The 21586-nt window shown below is 50.4% G+C and overlaps 1 protein-coding gene across 1 annotated transcript; it reads right to left on the reverse strand.

Annotated features, from left to right (window-relative positions):
* Positions 1 to 3411: 3411 nt before the first annotated feature.
* On the reverse strand, positions 3412 to 21443 carry tacr2 (tachykinin receptor 2). The gene is made up of 5 exons (XM_078412756.1): positions 21070 to 21443; positions 16189 to 16383; positions 14404 to 14554; positions 9863 to 10059; positions 3412 to 3634 (listed from the first exon to the last, which is right to left on the reverse strand). The coding sequence occupies exons 1-5, from the start codon at positions 21441 to 21443 to the stop codon at positions 3412 to 3414; spliced, it is 1140 nt and encodes a 379-aa protein (XP_078268882.1).
* Positions 21444 to 21586: the final 143 nt, after the last annotated feature.

Raw genomic sequence — 21586 nt, forward strand, 5'->3', positions numbered from 1 at the left:
GCTGTTAAGTAGAAGGGCCAAGGGGGCACTATCTTTCCCCCATTAATGCTGAGTTAATCTGGCCTTTGTTTATTGAACCAGCTGATTATTAGGATTGGAAGCAACTAGCACACATTGAGCAAGATGCATGGCACCAAATGAGCAGAACGTCGACTTTACAAGTAGGGAAGAAAAAAAACTGCAGATGCTGCTTTAAATCGAAGGCAGGCGCAAGGTGCTGGAACCGAAGATCTCTGGTGTTAAATCTGTGCAATTCTCTGCCTCAGAAGGCAGTGGAGGCCCAATTCTCTGAATGCATTCAAGAGAGAGCTGGATAGAGCTCTTAAGGATAGCGGAGTCAGGGGGTACGGGGAGAAGGCAGGAACGGGGGTATTGATTGAGAATGATCAGCCATGATCACATTGAATGGCGGCGCTGGCTCGAAGGGCCGCATGGCCTACTCCTGCACCTATTGTTTATTGAAACTGGTCCTTTGGCCCGATTTGCCCACACTGACCAACATGTTCCATCTCCACGTCCTCCCACCTGCCTGCGTTTGGCCCATAATCCCTCTCAGCCTGTCTATTGTCTGTCTCGGAGAAAACCCACGCAGGGAGAACGTACAAACTCCGTGCAGGCAGCCCCCCCCCCCCTTAGCGGAGATCGAACCGGGGACCCGGGCCTCTGGCGTTGTAAGGCAGCAACTCTACCGCTGCACCACCCCCTGTGTGGGTCAGGAAACCTACTTGCAAACTCCGGGGCAGGAGAGACTCAGTCACTAAGGTTCCCAACAACTGTGGTTCGCTTTGCAACTGAGGCAGAAACTGTGTCAACATACAAGATTAGACCGGCTGGGGAAATAGAGGAGGACGGTGCGAGGAATGCAGGGCTGATGCGGGTCAATGTGATTTAGCAATCACGCAGAAAGTTTAAACACAGTTTGTGCTGAATGGAAAATAGACACAGAATGCTGGAGTGAGAGGCTCAGTGAGACAGGCAGTGTCTCTGGAGAGAAGGAACGGGCGACGTTTCGGGTCGAGGCCCTTCTTCATGGCAATAGACAATAGACAATAGGTGCAGGAGGAGGCCATTCGGGGGAATCCAGTACAAGGGGCCACAGTTTCAGAATAAGGGGTAGGCCATTTAGAACTGAGATGAGGAAAAACTTTTCCAGTCAGAGAGTTGCGAATCTGTGGAATTCTCTGCCTCAGAAGGCAGTGGAGGCCAATTCCCTGAATGCATTCAAGAGAGAGCTAGATAGAGCTCTTAAGGATAGCGGAGTCAGGGGGTATGGGGAGAAGGCAGGAACGGGGTACTGATTGAGAATGATCAGCCATGATCACATTGAATGGCGGTGCTGGCTCGAAGGGCCGAATGGCCTCCTCCTGCACCTATTGTCTATAGTGGGGGAGCCTAGGACTAGAGGTCATAGCCTCAGAATTAAGGACAGAGATCCTTCCTCCAACACTCCAAAGACGTACAGGTCTGGAGGGTAATTGGCCTCGGTAAAATCGTAAATCGCCCCTGGTGTATAGGATAGTTCTAGTGTGTGGGTGATGGCTGGTCGGCACAGACTCAGTGGGCCGAAGGGCCTGTTTCCGTTCTGTATCCCTGACGTCCAAAGTCTAAAGTGGGCGACCAAAGTAATCACTGAACATGACTTAAAAATGGGGTTAATCTTTGCATCTTTATTAGATTAAAAGGCACATTGATGTTAATTATAAACCCGATTGTCCACAGATACAAAATTGAACCTGCCGTCTTCACTACTATCATTACAAAAAATCGTTCACAAATTTATTTGCCACAATGGAGACCACATTTCAAAGGCACTTTGCCGCTCCAAAGAGCTTTGAGATCTTTTGAGGTCATCGAGGGTGCTGATTAATTCCTCTCTGATTAATTCCTTTGTCCCGTCTATTTACAAATATTATCTACAGGAATGTACGGAAATGAGTGTGAGGCAAAATAATAAAATAGACCCGAAACAGAAATAGGGTCGAACGGGCCATTCAAAAATCGTTCGACACATCACAGCAACATCACAACTTCAATGGTGAAATAGAAAAAAAAGGAACTGCAGATGCTGGTTTAGCGAGGAAAGGCACAAGAATGTTGACAGGACAGGAATGTGAGCGATAGGGAGAGGTTGAGCAGGCTGGGTCTCTATACCTTGGAGCGCAAGAGGATGAGGGGGGATCTTATGGAGGTGTATAAAATCACGAGAGGAACAGATCGGATAAATGCACAGAGTCTCTTGTCCAGAATAGGGGAATCGAGAACCGGAGCACTTAGGTTTAAGTCGAGGGGGGGAAAGATTTAATGGGAACCTGAGGGGTAACTTTTTCTTACACAGAGGGTGATGGGTGTATAGAACGAGCTGCTGGAAGAGATAGTTGAGGCAGGTACTATCGCAACGTTTTAGACAGGTACATGGATAGGACAGGTTTGGAGGGATGTGGGCCAAACACAGGTAGATGGGACTGGTGTCGATGGGGCATGTTGGTCGCTGAGGGCAGGTTGGGCCGATGGGCCTGTTTCCGTGCTGAATCACTCTATGCTGGTTAACGAAACAAGACACAAGGTGTTGGAGTAACTCAGCGGGTCAGGCAGCATCTCTGGAGAACATGGATAGGTGACGTTTCGGGTTGGGGCCCCTTCTTCATTGGGGAATTGAGAGCCTGGGACCATCTCTGGTCCTTTGTGTTTTTAGTTTAGTTTAGTTTAGAGATACAGCACGGAAACAGGCCCTTCGGCCCACCAAGTCCGCACCGACCAGCGATCCCCGCACATCAAACTATCCTACACCTACTGGGGACAATTTGTACCAAGCCAATTAACCCACAGACCTGAGTGGGTGGAGACCGAAGATCTCGGAGGAAACCCACGTGGGTCACGTGGAGAATGTGCAGACAGGCGCCCGTGTAGTCAGGATCGAGCCCGGGTCCCTGGCGCTGTGAGGTGGCAGCTCTACCGCTGTGCTACCGTGCCACCGTGCCACCCCACGTTTTTATTGAGAGTTGTTCCACAGGGGAGTCGTGTTTGCTGATTAGTTTAGTTCAGAGATACAGCGCGGAAACAGGCCCCTCGGCCCACCGAGTCCGCGCCGACCAGCGATCCCCGTACATCAACACTATCCTACACCTACTGGGGACAATTTTTACGTTCGCCAAGCCAATTAACCGACAAACCTGGACGTCTTTGGAGTGTGGGATGAAACCGGAGCACCCGGAGAAAACCCACGCAGGTCACGGGGAGAACGTACAAACTCTGTACAGACGGCGCCCATGGTCGGGATCGAACCCGGGTCTCTGGCGCTGCATTCGCTGTAAGGCAGCGACTCTACCGCTGGGCCACCGTGATCTTCTCTGAGCAGTCGGCAATCCCGCAGGAGAGGGTGGCGGGGGGAGGGGGGGCGGGTGGACGAGCCGATTACAGAACAGTTCCGGAGCTGAGGAGCCCCCCCTTGGTGTCTCCTGCCTCGCCGCAGTTGGCTCTGGCGTGGCCGGCCGCGGTGGTCTCCGTCCTGCCCGAGGTGCAGGTGCTATTCCTCGTCATGCGGAAGCTCATCGCCTTTGTCAACTCCAGGTGATCGTGCTGGCTGTACCGGACAAACGGGCAGCACCGGAACGCCTTCTTGAAACCGATGCGGAATCTGGGAAAATTGCAGTGAGGTTACGTTCGGGAAAGTGCTGAGTCACACTGGGCTCCACTGGCCCACGCCGACCAAAGGTGCCCCATTAAAGCTAGTCCCACCTGCCCTTCAGCCCAACATGCCCATTCCCACCAAGGTGCCCCATCTAAGATAGTCCCACTTGCCCTTCAGCCCAACATGCCCATTCCCACCAAGGTGCCCCATCAAAGCTAATCCCACTTGCCCTTCAGCCCAACATGCCCACTCCCACCAAGGTGCCCCATCAAAGCTAGTCCCACTTGCCCTTAAGCCCAACATGCCCACTCCTGCCAAGGTGCCCCATCAAAGCTAGTCCCACTTGCCCATCAGCCCAACATGCCCACTCCCACCAAGGTGCCCCATCAAAGCTAATCCCACTTGCCCTTCAGCCCAACATGCCCACTCCCACCAAGGTGCCCCATCAAAGCTAGTCCCACTTGCCCTTCAGCCCAACATGCCCATTCTCACCATGGTGCCCTATCAAAGCTAGTCCCACTTGCCCTTAATCCCAGGTTGCCCATTCCCACCATGGTGCCCCATCTAAGATAGTCCCACTTGCCCTTCAGCCCAACATGCCCACTCCTGCCAAGGTGCCCCATAAATGCTAGTCCCACCTGCCCTTCAGCCCTACTTGCCCATGCCCACCAACTTGCCCCATCCAGGTCAGTCCCACTTACCCTTTGGCCCAACTAGGCCCATATTCACTGGAGTTTAGAAGAATGAGGGGTGGGGTGGCTCTTTGAAACGTACAGAATAGTGAAAGGCTTGGGTAGAGTGGATGTGCTGAGCATGTTCAAAGGTTCAAAGGTACTTTATTGTCTCGTGTGCCAATTAAGGTACAGTGAAACTCGATTGACTACGATGTGGGGAGGATGTTTCCACTAGTGGGAGAGTCTAGGACCGGAGGTCATTGCCTCAGAATTAAAGGACGTTCTGTTCTGGAGAAGATGTACAGTCATTTCTTTAGTCAGAGGGTGGTGAATCTGTGGAATTCTTTGCCACAGAAGGCTGTGGAGGCCAAGTCAGTGGATATAATTAAGGCAGAGATAGATAGATAGATTCTTGATTAGTGCAGGTGCCAGAGGTTGTGGGGAGAAGGCAGGAGAATGGGGTTAGGAGGGAGAGATAGATCAGCCATGATCGAATGGCGGAGTAGACTTGATGGGCCGAATGGCCTAACTTTACTCCTCTCCCATGATCTACTTATGAACTTGCCCACATCGGCCGAGTTGCCCCATCTAACTAGTCCCACCTGCCTGCGTTTGTCGCCATGAAAGGCCTGAATAGGGTTGATGTGGAGAGGATGTTTCCACTAGTGGGAGAGTCTTGGACCAGAGGGCATAGCTTCAGAATTAAAGGACGCACTTTAAGAAAGGAGACGAGGAGGAATTTATTTCGTAAGACGGTGCTGAACCTGTGCTATTCCTTGCCACAGAAGGTTGTGGAGGCCAAGTCATTGGGTATTTTGAAGGCGGGGATTGACAGATTCTTGATTAGTACGGGTGTCAGAGGTTAAAGAAACATAGAACCATAGAAAATAGGTGCAGGAGGAGGCCATTTGGCCCTTTGAGCCAGCACCACTATTCATTGTGATCATGGCTGATCATCCACAATCAGTAACCCGTGCCTGCCTTCTCCCCATACCCCTTGATTCCACTAGCCCCTGGAGCTCTATCTAACTCTCTTTTAAATTCATCCAGTGAATTGCCCCCCCCGCTGCCTTCTGCGGCAGAGAATTCCACAAATTCACAACTCTCTGGGTGAAAAAGTTTTTTCTCGCCTCAGTTTAAAATGGCCTCCCCTTTATTCTTAGACTGTGGCCCCTGGTTCTGGACTCCCCCAACACTGGGAACATTTTTCCTGCATCCGGCTTGTCCAGTCCTTTTATAATTTTATACATCTCTTATAAGATCCCCTCTCATCCATCTATGGCGAGAAGGCAGGAGAATGGGGCTGAGAGGGAAAGATAGATCAGCCATGATTGAATGGCGGAATAGACAATAGACAATAGGTGCAGGCGGAGGCCATTCAGCCCTTCGAGCCAGCACCGCCATTCAATGCGATCATGGCTGATCACTCTCAATCAGTACCCCGTCCCTGCCTTCTCCCCATACCCCCTCACTCCGCTATCCTTAAGAGCTCTATCCAGCTCTCTCTTGAAAGCATCCAACGAACTGGCCTCCACTGCCTTCTGAGGCAGAGAATTCCACACCTTCACCACTCTCTGACTGAAAAAGTTCTTCCTCTTCTCCGTTCTAAATGGCCTACCCCTTATTCTTAAACTGTGGCCCCTTGTTCTGGACTCCCCCAACATTGGGAACATGTTTCCTGCCTCTAATGTGTCCAATCCCCTAATTATCTTATATGTTTCAATAAGATCCCCCCTCATCCTTCTAAATTCCAGTGTATACAAGCCCAATCGCTCCAGCCTTTCAACATACGACAGTCCCGCCATTCCGGGAATTAACCTAGTGAACCTACGCTGCACGCCCTCCATAGCAAGAATATCCTTCCTCAAATTTGGAGACCAAAACTGCACACAGTACTCCAGGTGCGGTCTCACCAGGGCCCGGTACAACTGTAGAAGGACCTCTTTGCTCCTATACTCAACTCCTCTTGTTGGACCAGATTCTGCTCCTTTGCCTGATGAACTCACGAGGTAGACTATGGTGGAAACATGACCTCTGCCTCTTTGTCATCCGGTGTAATTTATTGACTACTTTTGTACTAGTCGGCCAATTTTTATGAATGATGTATTTGAACCACTGTATTCAGCTTAGTTCAGTTTATTGTCACGTGTGCAGTCAAAACCTTTTGCTGCGGGCTAACCAGTCAGCAGAAAGACAATACCCGATCACAATCGATCCATTCACAGTGTATAGGTGCGCGATAAGGGAGTAACGTTTAGTGCAAGGTAAAGCCAGCAAAGTCCGATCAAGGATCGTCCGAGGGTCATCATAGAGGTAGATAGTCATTCAGCACCGCTCTCTGGTTGTGGTGGGATGGTTCAGCTGCCTGATAACAGCCGGGAAGAAACTGTCCCTGAATCTGGAGGTGTGCGTTTTCACACTTCTGTACCTTTTGCCCGATGGGAGAGGGGGGGAAGATGGAGTGGCCGGGGTGCGACTCGATCCTTGATCATGCTGCTGGCCTTGCCGAGGCAGCGTGAGGTGTAGATGGAGACAATAGAGGGGGGAGGTCGGTTTGCGTGATGGTCTGGGCTGCGTCCACACTTCTCTGCGATTGCTCGCGGTCTTGGATGGAGCCGTTCCCACACCAAACCGTGATGCAGACTTCTATACCTTTAGCCCCTCCGCTCCTTCATAGTTCCTGGATTCCCGCCCATTTAGAAAATCCGCTCGATCCATTTCTCCGGGTTAAACATTAAGCACCTGCTTTGTTTGCTCACGTCATCTACTGGATGTCCCTTTGAAACTTTGCGTTGGCATGTGCATTATTGACCGTGCCGGGATACCTACTGTTCACAGCCCAGTTTAATGAACGGTTCGCAATCCTCAATCAGATTGAGAATGATCAGCCATGATCACATTGAATGTGGCTCGAAGGGCCAAATGGCCTCCTCCTCCTGCACCTATTGTCAAACAAAAAAAGTACTGGCACAGATCCTTGCAGATCCGTAAGTCATAGGAGCAGAATTACCTCAGCTAACAATGAACCATTCTATATAACCATATAACCATATAACAATTACAGCACGGAAACAGGCCCGTTCGGCCCTACCAGTCCACGCCGACCACTCTCTCTGACCTAGTCTCATCCACCTGCTCTCAGACCATAACCCTCCAATCCCCGTAAAGTCCGATCAAGGATAGTCCGAGGGTCACCAATGAGGTAGATAGTAGTTCAGCACTGCTCTCTGGTTGTGGTAGGATGGCTCAGTTGCCTGATAACAGCTGTCCCTGAATCTGGAGGTGTGCATTTACACACTTCTACAGCCTTTGCCTGATGGGAGAGGGGAGAAGAGGGAATGGCCAGGGTGTCCTTGATCAGGCTGCTTGGCCTTGCTGAGGCAGCGTGAGGTGTGGACGGAGTCAGTGGAAGGGAGGTTGCTTTGCATGATGGTCTGGGCTGCGTCCACAATTCGCTTCAATTTCTTGGGGTCTTGGATGGAGCCGTTCCCAAACCAAGCCGTGATGCATCCCTGATATAATGAGACGAGTTTCCCTCTCCCCTGACTCTCAGTCTGAAGAAGGGTCTCGACCCAAAGCGTCACCCATTCCTTCTCTCCAGGGATGCTGCCTGTCTCGCTGTGTTACTCCAGCATTTTGTGTCTATCTTCAGAGGAGAGCCAGCATCTGCGGTTCCTTCCTAAATGAAACCTCAGTCTGACAGTGGAGGTAGGGGTTGCCAACTATCTCACTCCCAAATAAGGGACAAGGTGACGTCACCACCCAGCGCCCCACGTGCTCACCCAGCCAGCGGCCCCGTGCTCCCGTTTCGATGGCGCCCGGACCTCCAGACCTACGCTGTCCGGGCCTGCGCTGTCCGGACCTGCGCTGTCCGGGCCTACGCTGTCCGGACCTACGCTGTCCAGGCCTACGCTGTCCGGGCCTACGCTGTCCAGGCCTACCATGTCCGGGCCTACAGTGTCCGGGCCTACAGTGTCCGGGCCTACAGTGTCCCCCGGGCCTAATATGGGACAAGGGCGGTCCCGTACGGGACAAATCAATTTAGCCCAATATACGAGATGTTCCGGATAATACGGGACAGTTGGCATCCCTAGGTGGAGGAGGCCCAGGACAGAAAGGTGGGCGTGGGAATGGGAAGGGGTGGAGATCACGTTGACCTTGGTAGACCGAGCACTAAGGTACGGCTCCGAGTCTGCTCCACCGTCTGGCCGTCTACCTGCCGTCTGCCTCTGGCCCTTCCCCCTCCCCTCCTGTTCATAGCGAGAGGGTTTGAGTTTAGGAACAAGGAGGGCCGACTGCAGTTGTACAGGGCCCCGGTGAGACCACACCTGGATAGGCACAAAAAGCTGGAGTAACTCAGCGGGACAGGCAGCATCTCTGGAGAGAAGGAATGGGTGACGTTTCGGATCGAGACAAGAGATATAGACATTGATGTGGAGAGATAAAGCACTATGAACGAAAGACATGCAAAAAAGTAACGATGATAAAAGAAACAGGCCATTGTTAGCTGTTCAAAGGGTGAAAACGAGAAGCTAGTGCGACTTGGGTGGGGAAGGGATAGAGAGAGACGGAATGCTGTACCTGGGGTACTGTGTGCAGTTTTGGTCTCCTAATTTGAGGAAGGACATTCTTGCTATTGAGGGAGTGCAGCGTGGGTTCACCAGGTTAATTCCCGGGATGGCGGGACTGACATATGATGAAAGAATGGGTCGACTGGGCTTGCATTCACTGGAATTTAGATGAGAGGGGATCTTATAGAAACACATAAAATTCTTAAGGGATTGGACAGGCTAGATGCAGGAAAAATGTTCCCCATTTTGAGGAGAGTCCAGAACCAGGGGGTCACAGTTTAGGAATAAAGGGGTAGGGCCATTTAGGACTGAGATGAGGAAAATCTTTCCCACCCAGAGAGTTGTGAATCTGTGGAATTCTCTGCCACAGAAGGCAGTGGAGGCCAATTCACTGGATGTTTTCAAGAGAGAGTTAGATTTAGCTCTTGGGGCTAACGGAATCAAGGGATTATTCTTTGGAGCGTAGAAGGTTGAGGGGGGACTTGATAGAGGTTTTTAAAATTTTGAGAGGGACGGACAGAGTTGACGTGGGTAGGCTTTTCCCTTTGAGAGTGGGGAAGATTCCAACAAGGGGACATAGCTTCAGAATTGAGGGACAAAGGTTTAGGGGTAACATGAGGGGGAACTTCTTTACTCAGAGGGTTGTGGCTGTATGGAATGGGCTTCCGGTGGAAGTGGTGGAGGCTGGCTCGATTTTATTATTTAAGAGTAAATTGGATAGGTATATGGATAGGAGGGGATTGGAGGGTTATGGTCTGAGTGCAGGTAGATGAGACTAGGTCAGGGAGAATGGTCGGCGTGGACTGGTAGGGCCGGACAGGCCTGTTTCCATGCTGTAGTTGTTATATGTTATATGTTATATGTTATTATGGGGGAGAAAGCAGGAACGGGGTAGTGATATTGGACGATCAGCCATGATCATATTGAACGGCCCACTGAATGGCACACTCCTGGGCCTATGTTTCTTTGTTTCCACGCTTCAGACTCACCGGTTATTGAGGCAGCAGTAGATGATGGGGTTGTACATGGTGGAGCTCATGGCCAGCCAGAATATCCCCAGGTAGACCTGCTGGATGTAGGTGTTGAAGTAGACGTCCAGGCTGAAGCTGCCAAGGATGAAGTACAGGTGGTAGGGCAGCCAGCAAACTGCGAAGGTCAGCACCACCACGATCATCATCTTAACAACCTGCAGCAAAAAGGTACAGACCCGCGCACTGAAGGAACTGCAGGTGCTGGTTTAAACCGCAGCGGGACCGGCAGCATCTCGAGAGGGAACGGATAGTGTTTCAATAGACAATAGACAATAGGTGCAGGAGGAGGTCATTCAGCCCTTCGAGCCAGCACCGCCACTCAATGTGATCATGGCTGATCATTCTCAATCAGTACCCCGTTCCTGCCTTCTCTCCCATACCCCCTGACTCCACTATCCTTAAGAGCTCTATCCAGCTCTCTCTTGAATGCATTCAGAGAATTGGCCTCCACTGCCTTCTGAGGCAGAGAATTCCACAGATTCACAACTCTCTGACTGAAAAAGTTTTTCCTCATCTCAGTTCTAAATGGCCTACCCCTTATTCTTAAACTGTGGCCCCTTGTTCTGGACTCCCCCAACATTGGGAACATGTTTCCTGCCTCTAACGTGTCCAACCCCTTAATAATCTTATACGTTTCGATAAGATCCCCGCTCATCCTTCTAAATTCCAATGTATACAAGCCTAGTCGCTCCAGTCTTTCAGCATATGCCAGTCCCACCATTCCGGGAATTAACCTAGTAAACCTACGCTGCACGCCCTCAATAGCAAGAATATCCTTCCTCAAATTTGGAGACCAAAACTGCACGCATTACTCCAGGTGCGGTCTCACTAGGGCCCTGTACAAAATGCTGGAGTAACTCAGCAGGTCAGGTAGCATCGAGGAGAAAGGGAATGGGTGACGTTTCGGGTCGAGACCCTTCTTCAGACTGACTTCAAATTCACAGTCTTTTGCCCAGAGTAGGAGAATCAATAACAAAAGGGGGGAAAGATTTAACAGAAACCTGAGGGGCAACAAAGGGTGGCGGGTGCATGGAACAAGCTGCCCAAGGTTCAGCACGGTGGCACAGCGGTAGAGTTGCTGCCTCACAGCGCCAGAGACCCCGGTTCGATCCTGACTACGGGCGCTGTCTGTACCGAGTTTGTATGTTGTCCCTGTGGCCCCACGTGGGTTTTCTCCGGGCGCTCCGGTTTCCCACCGCATTCCAAAGACGTACAGATCTGTAGGTTAATTGGCTTCTGGAAATTGTGAAATGTTCCTAGCGTGTAGGATAATGTGGGTGTACGGCGCGGACTCAGTGGGCCAAATGCTTCCGCGCTGTATCTCTAAAGTCTAATATAAAGGAGGTTGTTGAGGCAGTTACTGTCACAACGTTTAAGAAACATTGTGAGCATTGGAGCAATTAGGCTTGTATACACTGGAATTTAGAAGGATGAGGGGGGAGCTTCTTGAAACGTATAAGATAATTAGGGGATTGGACACATTAGAGGCAGGAAACATGTTCCCAATGTTGGGGGAGTCCAGAACAAGGGGCCACAGTTTAAGAATAAGGGGTAGGCCATTTAGAACGGAGATGAGGAAGAACTTTTTCAGTCAGAGAGTGGTGAAGGTGTGGAATTCTCTGCCTCAGAAGGCAGTGGAGGCCAGTTCGTTGGATGCTTTCAAGAGAGAGCTGGATAGAGCTCTTAAGGATAGCGGAGTGAGGGGGTATGGGGAGAAGGCAGGGACGGGGTACTGATTGAGAGTGATCAGCCATGATCGCATTGAATGGCGGTGCTGGCTCGAAGGGCTGAATGGCCTACTCCTGCACCTATTGTCTATTGTCTATTTAGACAGGGACACGGATAGGACAGGTTTAGAGGGATGTGGGCCAAACGCAGGCAGGTGGGACTGGTGTAGATGGAGCATGTTGGACCGCGTGGGCAAGTTGGGCCGAAGGGCCTGTTTCCCCTCTGTATCACTCTACAAGGTTCAATGGGGATCTGGGCTTCTGGAAGAGACAGTCACTGTTATCAGGAACGATTACTAACACAGAGCGCCATCAATGTAGGGAACTAAATAGATGGCTGTTGATCTATTGCCAGGCCTGTTCAAAGGGAAAATGAAGTTAGGGTTGTTTATGGATGATATCCAGTCAACCATTGAGTTGATTGCAAGACCTGACTTGGCAAATGGTCTATTTCACAGCAAACAACGTCTATTTACCCAGCAGACACTGTTTAAACAGCAGAAGCAATCAAGAGCTTATTTAGAATATGTCCGAGATCTCGAGGAAACAGACGCCTACATTGGGCACCTTATACCTGAGGGAGGATGTGCTGGCTCTGGAGAGGGTCCAGAGGAGGTTTACGAGAATGATCCCAGGAATGAGTGGGTTAGCCAATGATGAGCCTTTGACGTCACTGGGCCTGTACTCGCTGATGTTTAGAAAAATGAGGGGGAGGACCTCATTGAAATGTACAGAATAGTGAAAGGCTTGGATAGAGTGGATGTGGAGAGGATGTTTCCAGTAGAGGGAGAGTCTAGGACCAGAGGTCACAGCCTCAGAATTAAAGGACGTTCGTTTAGGAAGGAGATGTGGAGGAATCTCTTGAGCCAAAGGGTAGTGAATCTGTGGAATTCGTTGCCACAGAAGGCTGTGGAGGCCAAGTCAGTGGATATATTTAAGGCGGAGATTGATAGATTCTTGATTAGTACGGGTGTCAGGGGTTATGGGGAGAAGGCAGGAGAATGGGGTTAGGAGGGAGAGATAGATCGGCCATGATTGAATGGCGGCGTAGACCTGATGGGCCGAATGGCCTAATTCTGCTCCTACAATTTATGATGACTGTATGATAAAATTAAAGCAATTTGTGAGCAAACTAAAAGAATATTCCAGCAAAATGCAGAAAGGTTATGAAAGAATCTCAGCCATTTAAAGATATGCAGACAATAGGTGCATTACTGAAGAAGGGTCCCGACCGGGAATTCTTGCTATTGAGGGCGTGCAGCGTAGGTTTACCAGGTTAATTCCCGGAATGGCGGGACAGTCGTATGTTGAAAGACTGGAGCGACTAGGCTTGTATACACTGGAATTTAGAAGGATGAGAGGGGATCTTATCGAAACGTATAAGATTATTAAGGGGTTGGACACGTTAGAAGCAGGAAACGTTCCCCCTCAATAGCAAGAATATCCTTCCTCAAATTTGGAGACCAAAACTGCACACAGTACTCCAGGTGCGGTCTCACTAGGGCCCCGTACAACTGCAGAAGGACCTCTTTGCTCCTATACTCAACTCCCCTTGTTATGAAGGCCAACATTCCATTGGCTTTCTTCACTGCCTGCTGTACCTGCATGCTTCCTTTCCTTTGAGTTGGTTTTTTTTTTAATGGTAAACCAGCGTCTGCAGTTCCCCGTGTCGGCAGAACCACGGGCCACACCGCGGTAGAGTCGCTGCCTCACAGCACCAGGGGCCTGGGTTCGATCCCGACTACGGGGTGCTTGTCTGCACGGAGTTTGTACCTTCTCCCCGCGACCCGCACTGGTCTTCTGTGGGAGCTCCGGTTTCCTCCCACTCTCCAAAGACGTGCAGGTTTGTAGGCGAACGTGTCATCTGCAACATTGTAAATCGTCTCGAGTGTGCGTGTGAGATCGTGCTCGTGTGTGTCGATCGCTGGTCGGCGCGGACCCGGTGTTTCCGCACGGTATCTCTCGAAGCCAGACACAAACCTGCCCTGTGTCTGCATATAAACGCGCATGCAACACACATCTTCTACAAGCAAAGTCGATGGTGCACCAGTCATTGGAAGCAAGCGTGAAGGTGCAGCAAGCAGTGAAGAAAGTGAACGGTATGTTAGCATTCATAGCAAGAGGATTTAAGTATAGGAGCAGGGAGGTTCTGCTGCAGTTGTACAGGGCCTTGGTGAGACCGCACCTGGAGTATTGTGTACAGTTTTGGTCTCCTAATCTGAGGAAAGACATTCTAGCCTTAGAGGGAGTACAGAGAAGGTTCACCAGATTGATCCCTGGGATGGCAGGACTTTCATATGAAGAAAGACTGGATAGACTGGGCTTGTACTCGCTGGAATTTAGAAGACTGAGGGGGGATCTTATAGAAAGATATAAAATTCTTAAGGGGTTGGAGAGGCTAGATGCGGGAAGATTGTTCCCGATGTTGGGGAAGTCCAGAACCAGGGGTCACAGCTTAAGGATAAGGGGGAAGTCTTTTAGGACCGAGATGAGAAAACATTTCTTCACACAGAGAGCGGTGAGTCTGTGGAATTCTCTGCCACAGAAGGTAGTTGAGGCCAGTTCATTGGCTATATTTAAGAGGGAGTTAGATGTGGCCCTTGTGGCTAAAGGGATCAGGGGGTATGGGGAGAAGGCAGGCACGGGATACTGAGTTGGATGATCAGCCATGATCATATTGAATGGCGGTGCGTACAGGCTCGAAGGGCCGAATGGCCTACTCCTGCACCTATTTTCTATGTCTCTATGTTTCTATGATGTTCTGCTACAGACCTTGCGTTTTGCTTTCAGCTGCTCGTGGTATCGCCGCGTCGAGTCCCCGGGTATTTCACTGGCCCACAGTGTGATTCCCACCTTGGTGTAGGTGACCCCCATCACCATCAATGGCATGAGATAGATCAGCGCGATCACCACGAGCTGGTACCTGCCCCACACGGCAAACAAAGGAGACAACAAACGTCACAGGTCATACGTTGTTGGGGCAGAATTAGGCCGTTCGGCCCATCAATTCAACTCCCCCATTGAGTTTCCCCCATGGCTGATTTTTGATTAGTGCGGGTGTCAGGGGTTATGGGGAGAATGGGGTTAGGAGGGAGGGATAGATCAGCCACGATTGAATGGCGGAGTCGACTTGATGGGCCGAATGGCCTAATTAGACCATAGACAATAGGTGCAGGAGGAGGCCATTTGGCCCTTCGAACCAGCACCGCCATTCAATGTGATCATGGCTGATCGTTCTCAATCGGTACCCCGTTCCTGCCTTCTCCCCATACCCCCTGACTCCGCTATCCTCAAGAGCTCTATCTAGCTCTCTCTTGAATGCATTCAGAGAATTGGTCTCCACTGCCTTCTGAGGCAGAGAATTCCACAGATTTACAACTCACTGACTGAAAAAGCTTTTCCTCATCTCCGTTCTAAATGGCCTACCTCTTACACTCGAAGGACGTAAAGGTTTGTAGATTAATTGGCTTTGGTAAGTTGTAAAAATTGGGCCTAGTGTGTACAGGTTAGTGTACAGGGTGATTGCTGGTCGCCACGGACCCGGTGGGCCGAAGGGCCTGTTTCCGCTACGTGTCTCTAAAGTCTAAAGTCTAATTTAGAGAATATATTTACAGAAGACAATTTACGAGGATGTTGCCTGAACTAGAGGGTCTGAGCTATAGGGAGGGGTTGTGCAGGCTGTGTCTTTATTCCTTGGAGTGCAGGAGGATGAGGGGGTGATCTTATAGAGAAAGTATAAAATCATGAGAGGTATAGATCGGGTAGATGCACAGAGTCTTTTGCCCAGTGTCGGGGAATCGAGGACCAGAGGACATAGTTTTCAAGGTGAGGGGGAAAAAATTTAATAGGAATCTGAGGGGTAACTTTTTCACTCAAAGGGTGGTGTGTGTATGGAACAAGCTACCAGCAGAGGTAGTTGAAGCTGGGACTATCCCAACGTTTAAAAAAACATTTTGACAGGTACATGGACGGGACAGGTTTGGAGGGATATGGAGCAAGCCCAGACAGGTGGGACTTGTGTAGCTGGGACATGTTGGCCGGTGCGGGCGAGTTGGGCCGAAGGGCCTGTTTCCACACTGTATCACTCTATGGTTCTCTGACTCTCTATGACCATTAACCTCCAGACCTGCACGTCTTTGGGATGTGGGTGGAAGCCAGTGCACCCGGAGAAAACCCACGCAGGTCACGGGGAGAATGAACAAACTCCGCACAGACTGCGCCCGGTGGTCAGGATCGAACCCGGGTCTCTGGCGCCGCGAGGCAGCAGCTCGACCACTTGGCCATCTGGTCATTGGAACCAGAGGGGTAACCTTTTCGCACACAGAGGGGGTGGTGTGTGTACGGAACGAGCTGCCAGCGGAGGTAGTTGAGGCAGGGTCCATCCCGACATTTGAAGACATTTGGACAGGTACCCGGGGAATCCGGCGCTGTGCGGCAGCAACTCTACCGCTGCGCCACTGAACGTCACCGTGAAACGCCCATTTTGGAGAGCAGCCCAGAATTTGGCAGCGGCCACGAGTCACGGGGATGGCGGGGAGTCGAGAGGCAGCTTCTTACGTCAGTTGGTGTTTCCCTGCAATGTCGCCGGGCCAGTACACGTTGCAGATTATTCTGTTGCCCACGTGCTCTATCCGAGCGTAAAAACACTGCGGGAATGCCAGAGCCAGGGCCAGCACCCATATAACGCCTATCACCAGCTTGGTCTTGCTCGAAGACAGTCTCGGCTTCAGAGGGTAGATGATGGCAATGTACCTGCACGGTGAAGCAGATACACCTATTACAAAGCACATCTCCTCCGCCTTCTCTCTTCCCGCCCATCCATACTGTCTCACACAATTGCAATTGAGGAAGCCAGAAACATAGAAGCGTAGAAAATAGGTGCAGGAGTAGGCCATTCGGCCCCTTCGAGCCAGCACCGCCATTCAATAGACAATAGATGCAGGAGGAGGCCATTCGGCCCTTCGAACCAGCACCACCATTCAATAGACAATAGACAATAGGTGCAGGAGTAGGCCATTTGGCCCCTTCGAGCCAGCACCGCCATTCATTAGACAATAGATGCAGGAGTAGGCCATTCGGCCCCTTCGAGCCAGCACCGCCATTCAATAGACAATAGACAAGAGGTGCAGGAGGAGGCCATTCGGCCCTTCGAGCCAGCACCACCATTCAATGTGATCATGGCTGATCATTCTCAATCAGTACCCCGTTCCTGCCTTCTCCCCATACCCCCTGACTCCGCTATCCTTAAGAGCTCTATCTTTCTCTTTCTTGAATGCATTCAGAGAATTGGCCTCCACTGCCTTCTGAGGCAGAGAATTCCACAAATTCACAACTCTCTGACTGAAAACGTTTTTCCTCATCTCCGTTCTAAATGGCCTACCCCTTATTCTTAAACTGTGGTCCCTGGTTCTGGACTCCCCCAACATTGGGAACATGTTTCCTGCCTCTAACGTGTCCAACCCCTTAATAATCTTATACGATTCGATAAGATCCCCTCTCATCCTTCTAAATTCCAGTGTATACAAGCCTAGTCGCTCCAGTCTTTCAACATATGACAGTCCCGCCATTCCGGGAATTAACCTAGTAAACCTACGCTGCACGCCCTCAATATGATCGTGGCTGATCATCCAAAATCAGTAGCCCCGTTCCTGCTTTCTCCCCACATCCCTTGATTCCAACCGTGGGAGGATACAGGAATACTGTGAGCAATTTTGGGCACCGTATCAGAGGAAGGAGAGGGAGGGTCCAGAGGAGGTTTACAAGAATGATCCCAGGAATGAGTGGCTTAACCTATGATGAGCCGTTTGTCGGCACTGGGCCTGTACTCGCTGGAGTTTGGAAGGATGAGTGGGGGGGACCTCATTGAAACATACAGAATAGTGAAAGGCCTGGATACAGTGAATGTGGAGAGGATGTTTCCACTAATGGGAGAGTCTCGGACTGGAGGTCATAGCCTCAGAATTAAAGGACATTCTTTTAGGAAGATGAGGCGGAATTTCTTTAGTCAGAGGGTGGTGAATCTGTGGAATCCTTTGCCACAGAAGGCTGTGGAGGCCAAGTCAGTGGATATATTTAAGGCGGAGATAGATAGCTTCTTGATTAGTACGGGTGTCAGAGGTTATGGGGAGAAGGCAGGAGAATGGGGTCAGGAGGGGGAGATAGATCAGCCATGATTGAATGGTGGAGTAGACTTGATGGGCTGAATGGCCTAATTCTACTGAATGGCCTATCACTTATGATACCATCAGGAATGTCATCTTGTGTGCAGTTTTGGCCTCCCATTTGGAGGAAGGACATTCTTGCTATCGAGGGAGTGCAGCCTAGGTTCACCAGGTTAATTCCCAGGATGGCGGGACTGACCTCTGATGAAAGAATGGATCGACTGGGCTTGTATTCACCGGAATTTAGAAGGGCGAGGGGGGATCTTATAGAAACATATAAATTTCTCAAGGGATTGGACAGGCTAGATGCAGGAAAAATGTTCCCCAAGTTGGGGGAGTCCAGAACCAGGGGTCACAGTTTAAGAATAAGGGCCATTTGGAACTGAGATGGAGAAAAACGTTTTCACCAAGAGAGTTGTGAAGCTGTGGCATTTTCTGCCTCAGTGGAGGCCAATTCACGGTGTATTCAAGAGAGAGTTAGATGTACAGTATCTCTTCGGGCTAACGGAATCAAGGGATGTGGGGAGAAAGCAGGAACGGGGTACTGATTTTGGATGATCAGCCATGATCATATTGAATGGCGGTGCTGGCTCGAAGGGCCGAATAGCCTACTCCTGCACCTATTGTCTATGTCTATGTCTAAATGGAAGTTTCTCCTTCCCCAACTAATACCAGTGCAAGAGTTACAGGAACTGAAACGAATTTCTCCCAAAGTTTTTGCGCCATGTATACAGTTCTCTGTACATATTGACACTGGGCTAATAAGCACATGACTCAGGTTAAGATCACCTTTGAGGTTCAGCATTATAATTTGGGCTGTGGTCGCTCATATTCCTTCGCCAAAACCTCATGTTAATAGATTCATGAGTTCCCCGGAACGGAATTAGGCCATTCGGCCCATCAAGTCCATTCCGCCATTCAATCACGGCTGATCTATCTTCCCCTCTCAACCCCATTCTCCTGTCTTCGCCCCATAACCCCTGGCACCCGTACCAGTGAAGAATCTGTCAATCTCCACCTTAGAAATATCCACTGACTTGGCCTCCACAGCTGCCTGTGGCAAAGAATTCCACACATTCACCACCCTCTGACTAAAGAAATTCCTCCTCATCTCCTTTCTAAAGGTGCGTCCTTGTATTCTGAGGCCGTGCCCTCTGGTCCTAGACTCTCACACCAGTGGAAACATCCTCTCCACATCCACTCTATCCAGGCCTTTCACTATTCGGTAAGTTTCAATGAGATCCCCCCCTCATCCTTCTAAACTCCAGCGAGTACAGGCCCAGTGAGGCCAATCATTCCTGGTATCTTCTTGTTCTGTGTCGTTGATTCCCACATGAACCACAATCCCCCGACTCAGGCCCTTCGGCCCACCGTGTCCGCGCCGACCAGCGATCCCCGCACATTGACACTATCCTGCACGTGCTAGGGACAATTTACCTTCATACCAAGCCAATTAACCTACAAACCTGCACGTCTTTGGAGTGCGGGAGGAAATTGAAGATCTCGGAGAAAAGCCACGCAGGTCATGGGAAGAACGTACAAACTCCGTTCAGACAGCACCCGTAGTCGGGATCGAACCAGGGTCTCTGCCGCTGAGAGGAAACAATTCTACCACTGTACCACCGTGCCGCCCAATCGTGTATTGTGGAGAGACACTAAATGCAGGAGTAACTCAACAGGACAGGCAGCATCTCTGGAGAGAAGGAATGGATGACGTTTCAGGTCGAGACCCTTCATCAGACTGAGAGTCAGGGGAGAGGGAGACTCAAGATGTGGAAGGGTAAGGTGAAGAAAATGGCAGATCAAAGCAGGCGATGTTCAGGGAGATGTTGAGCAGTTCATTGTTGGCTGAGAGGAAAATTGTTGACGGACAGTAAAATTTAATCAGGACCGTGAAACTAGTCAGAGAACTAGGGTGGGGTGGGGGGAGGAACAGGGAGAGAGAGAGAAAGCAAGGGTTACTTGAAGGTAGAGAAATCAATATTCATACCACTGGGTTGTCATAGCGTGATACAGTGTGGAAACAGGCCCTTCGGCCCAACTTGCCCACACCGGCCAACATGTCCCATCTACACTAGTCCCACCTGCCCGCACGTAGTCCATTTCCCCTCCAAGCCTGTCCTATCCATGCACCTGTCTAACTGTTTCTTAAACGTTGGGATAGTCCCAGCCTCAACTGCCTGCTCCGTAAGATGGTGGGATCCCACAGCTCCTGGAGAAACCCCAGCCAGGTCACAGGGAGAACGTACAAACTCCGCACAGACAGCACCCGCGGCCAGGATCGAACACGGGTCGATGGCGCTGTAAGCGCTACAAGGCAGCAACTCTACCGCTGCGCCACCGAGCCGACCTTATGGGCCAAGCGTCTAGTGTTTTATTGTCATATGTCCCAGGTAGAACAATAGAATTCTTACTTGCAGCAGCACAACAGAATATCTAAACATAGTAAATATTATAGACGCAAAAAAAAGTTCAGTGTGTTTATATATACACATACTCACATGTACACACACACACACACATATATATATATCTACATATATACATACATATATACATACATATATACAAACATATATATATACATATATACATATACATATACACACATATATACATATACATATTATATATATATATAAATATATAGGAAAATAACTGCAGATGCTGGTACAAATTGAAGGTATCACAAAATGCTGGAGTAACTCAGTGGGTCAGGCAGCATCTCAGGAGAGAAGGAATGGGAGATATTTTGGGTCGAGACCCTTCTTCAGACTGATGACTATATATGTGTATATATAAATATACATATACACACACACAAACAGACACGTATATATATATATAGATATATATATATATATATATATATATACGTGTCTGTGTGTGTGTATATGTATATATATTTACATACATATGGGTTATGGATTTTAGGTGCTGTTTGTATGGAGTTTGTACGTTCTCGCCGTGAACTTTTTCTGATATCTTCGGTTTCCTCCCACAAACTTTAGACTTACAGCTTTGTAGGTAACTTGGCTTGGTATAGATGTAAATTGTTCCTAGTTTGTGCAGGATAGTGTTAATGTGTGGGGACCGCTGGTATGTGGCCTACTCCTGCACCTATTTTCCATGTTCCCATGTTTTTTATGTTTCTTAGGCAGGAGAACGGGGTTGGGGAGGGAGGGAGGGAGGGAGAGATGGATAAGATCAGCCGCGATGGAAATGCCACCACTCGGCCCGACTCTGCTGCTGCCGCCCCCTGCGCGGGCGGCCTCACCTGTCCAGGGCGATGGCGGTCATGGAGTAGATGCTGGCGAAGACGGCGGTGATGGGGAGGAAGTTCTGGAAGCGGCAGTAGTGGAGCCCGAAGTACCAGTCGTTGTGGGCGGCGTAGACGAAGTTGAAGGCGGCGTTGAAGGCGGCCATGGCTCCGTCGGCCGCCGCCAGGTTGAGCAGGAAGTAGTTGGTGACGGTGCGCATGGGCCGGTGGGCCAGGATGATCCAGATCACCGTCACGTTGCCGCCCAGCGCGGTCAGCACCACCAGCACGTACGCCAGTGCCCACAGGCTCACCTGCCACACCGGCTGGGCAAACATGTTGCCCAGGGTGAGGTTGGCACCCAGCGCCGTGCCGTTCTGCCCGGCCTCCATGCCCGCCCACCGACCCAACCAGACCCGACGGGGCTCGCCGGACCACGCCCTCTCCTCCTCTCGCCCACGGTCACGCTGCCTTGCCTCGGTTATCGCCTGGTTTCGGCCCTCAGAGACGCGGTCTCACAGAGGCTGGGTGGAAC

The sequence above is a fragment of the Rhinoraja longicauda genome, chromosome 16 (genome assembly GCF_053455715.1).
Source record: "Rhinoraja longicauda isolate Sanriku21f chromosome 16, sRhiLon1.1, whole genome shotgun sequence".
Lineage (NCBI taxonomy): Eukaryota > Metazoa > Chordata > Chondrichthyes > Rajiformes > Arhynchobatidae > Rhinoraja > Rhinoraja longicauda.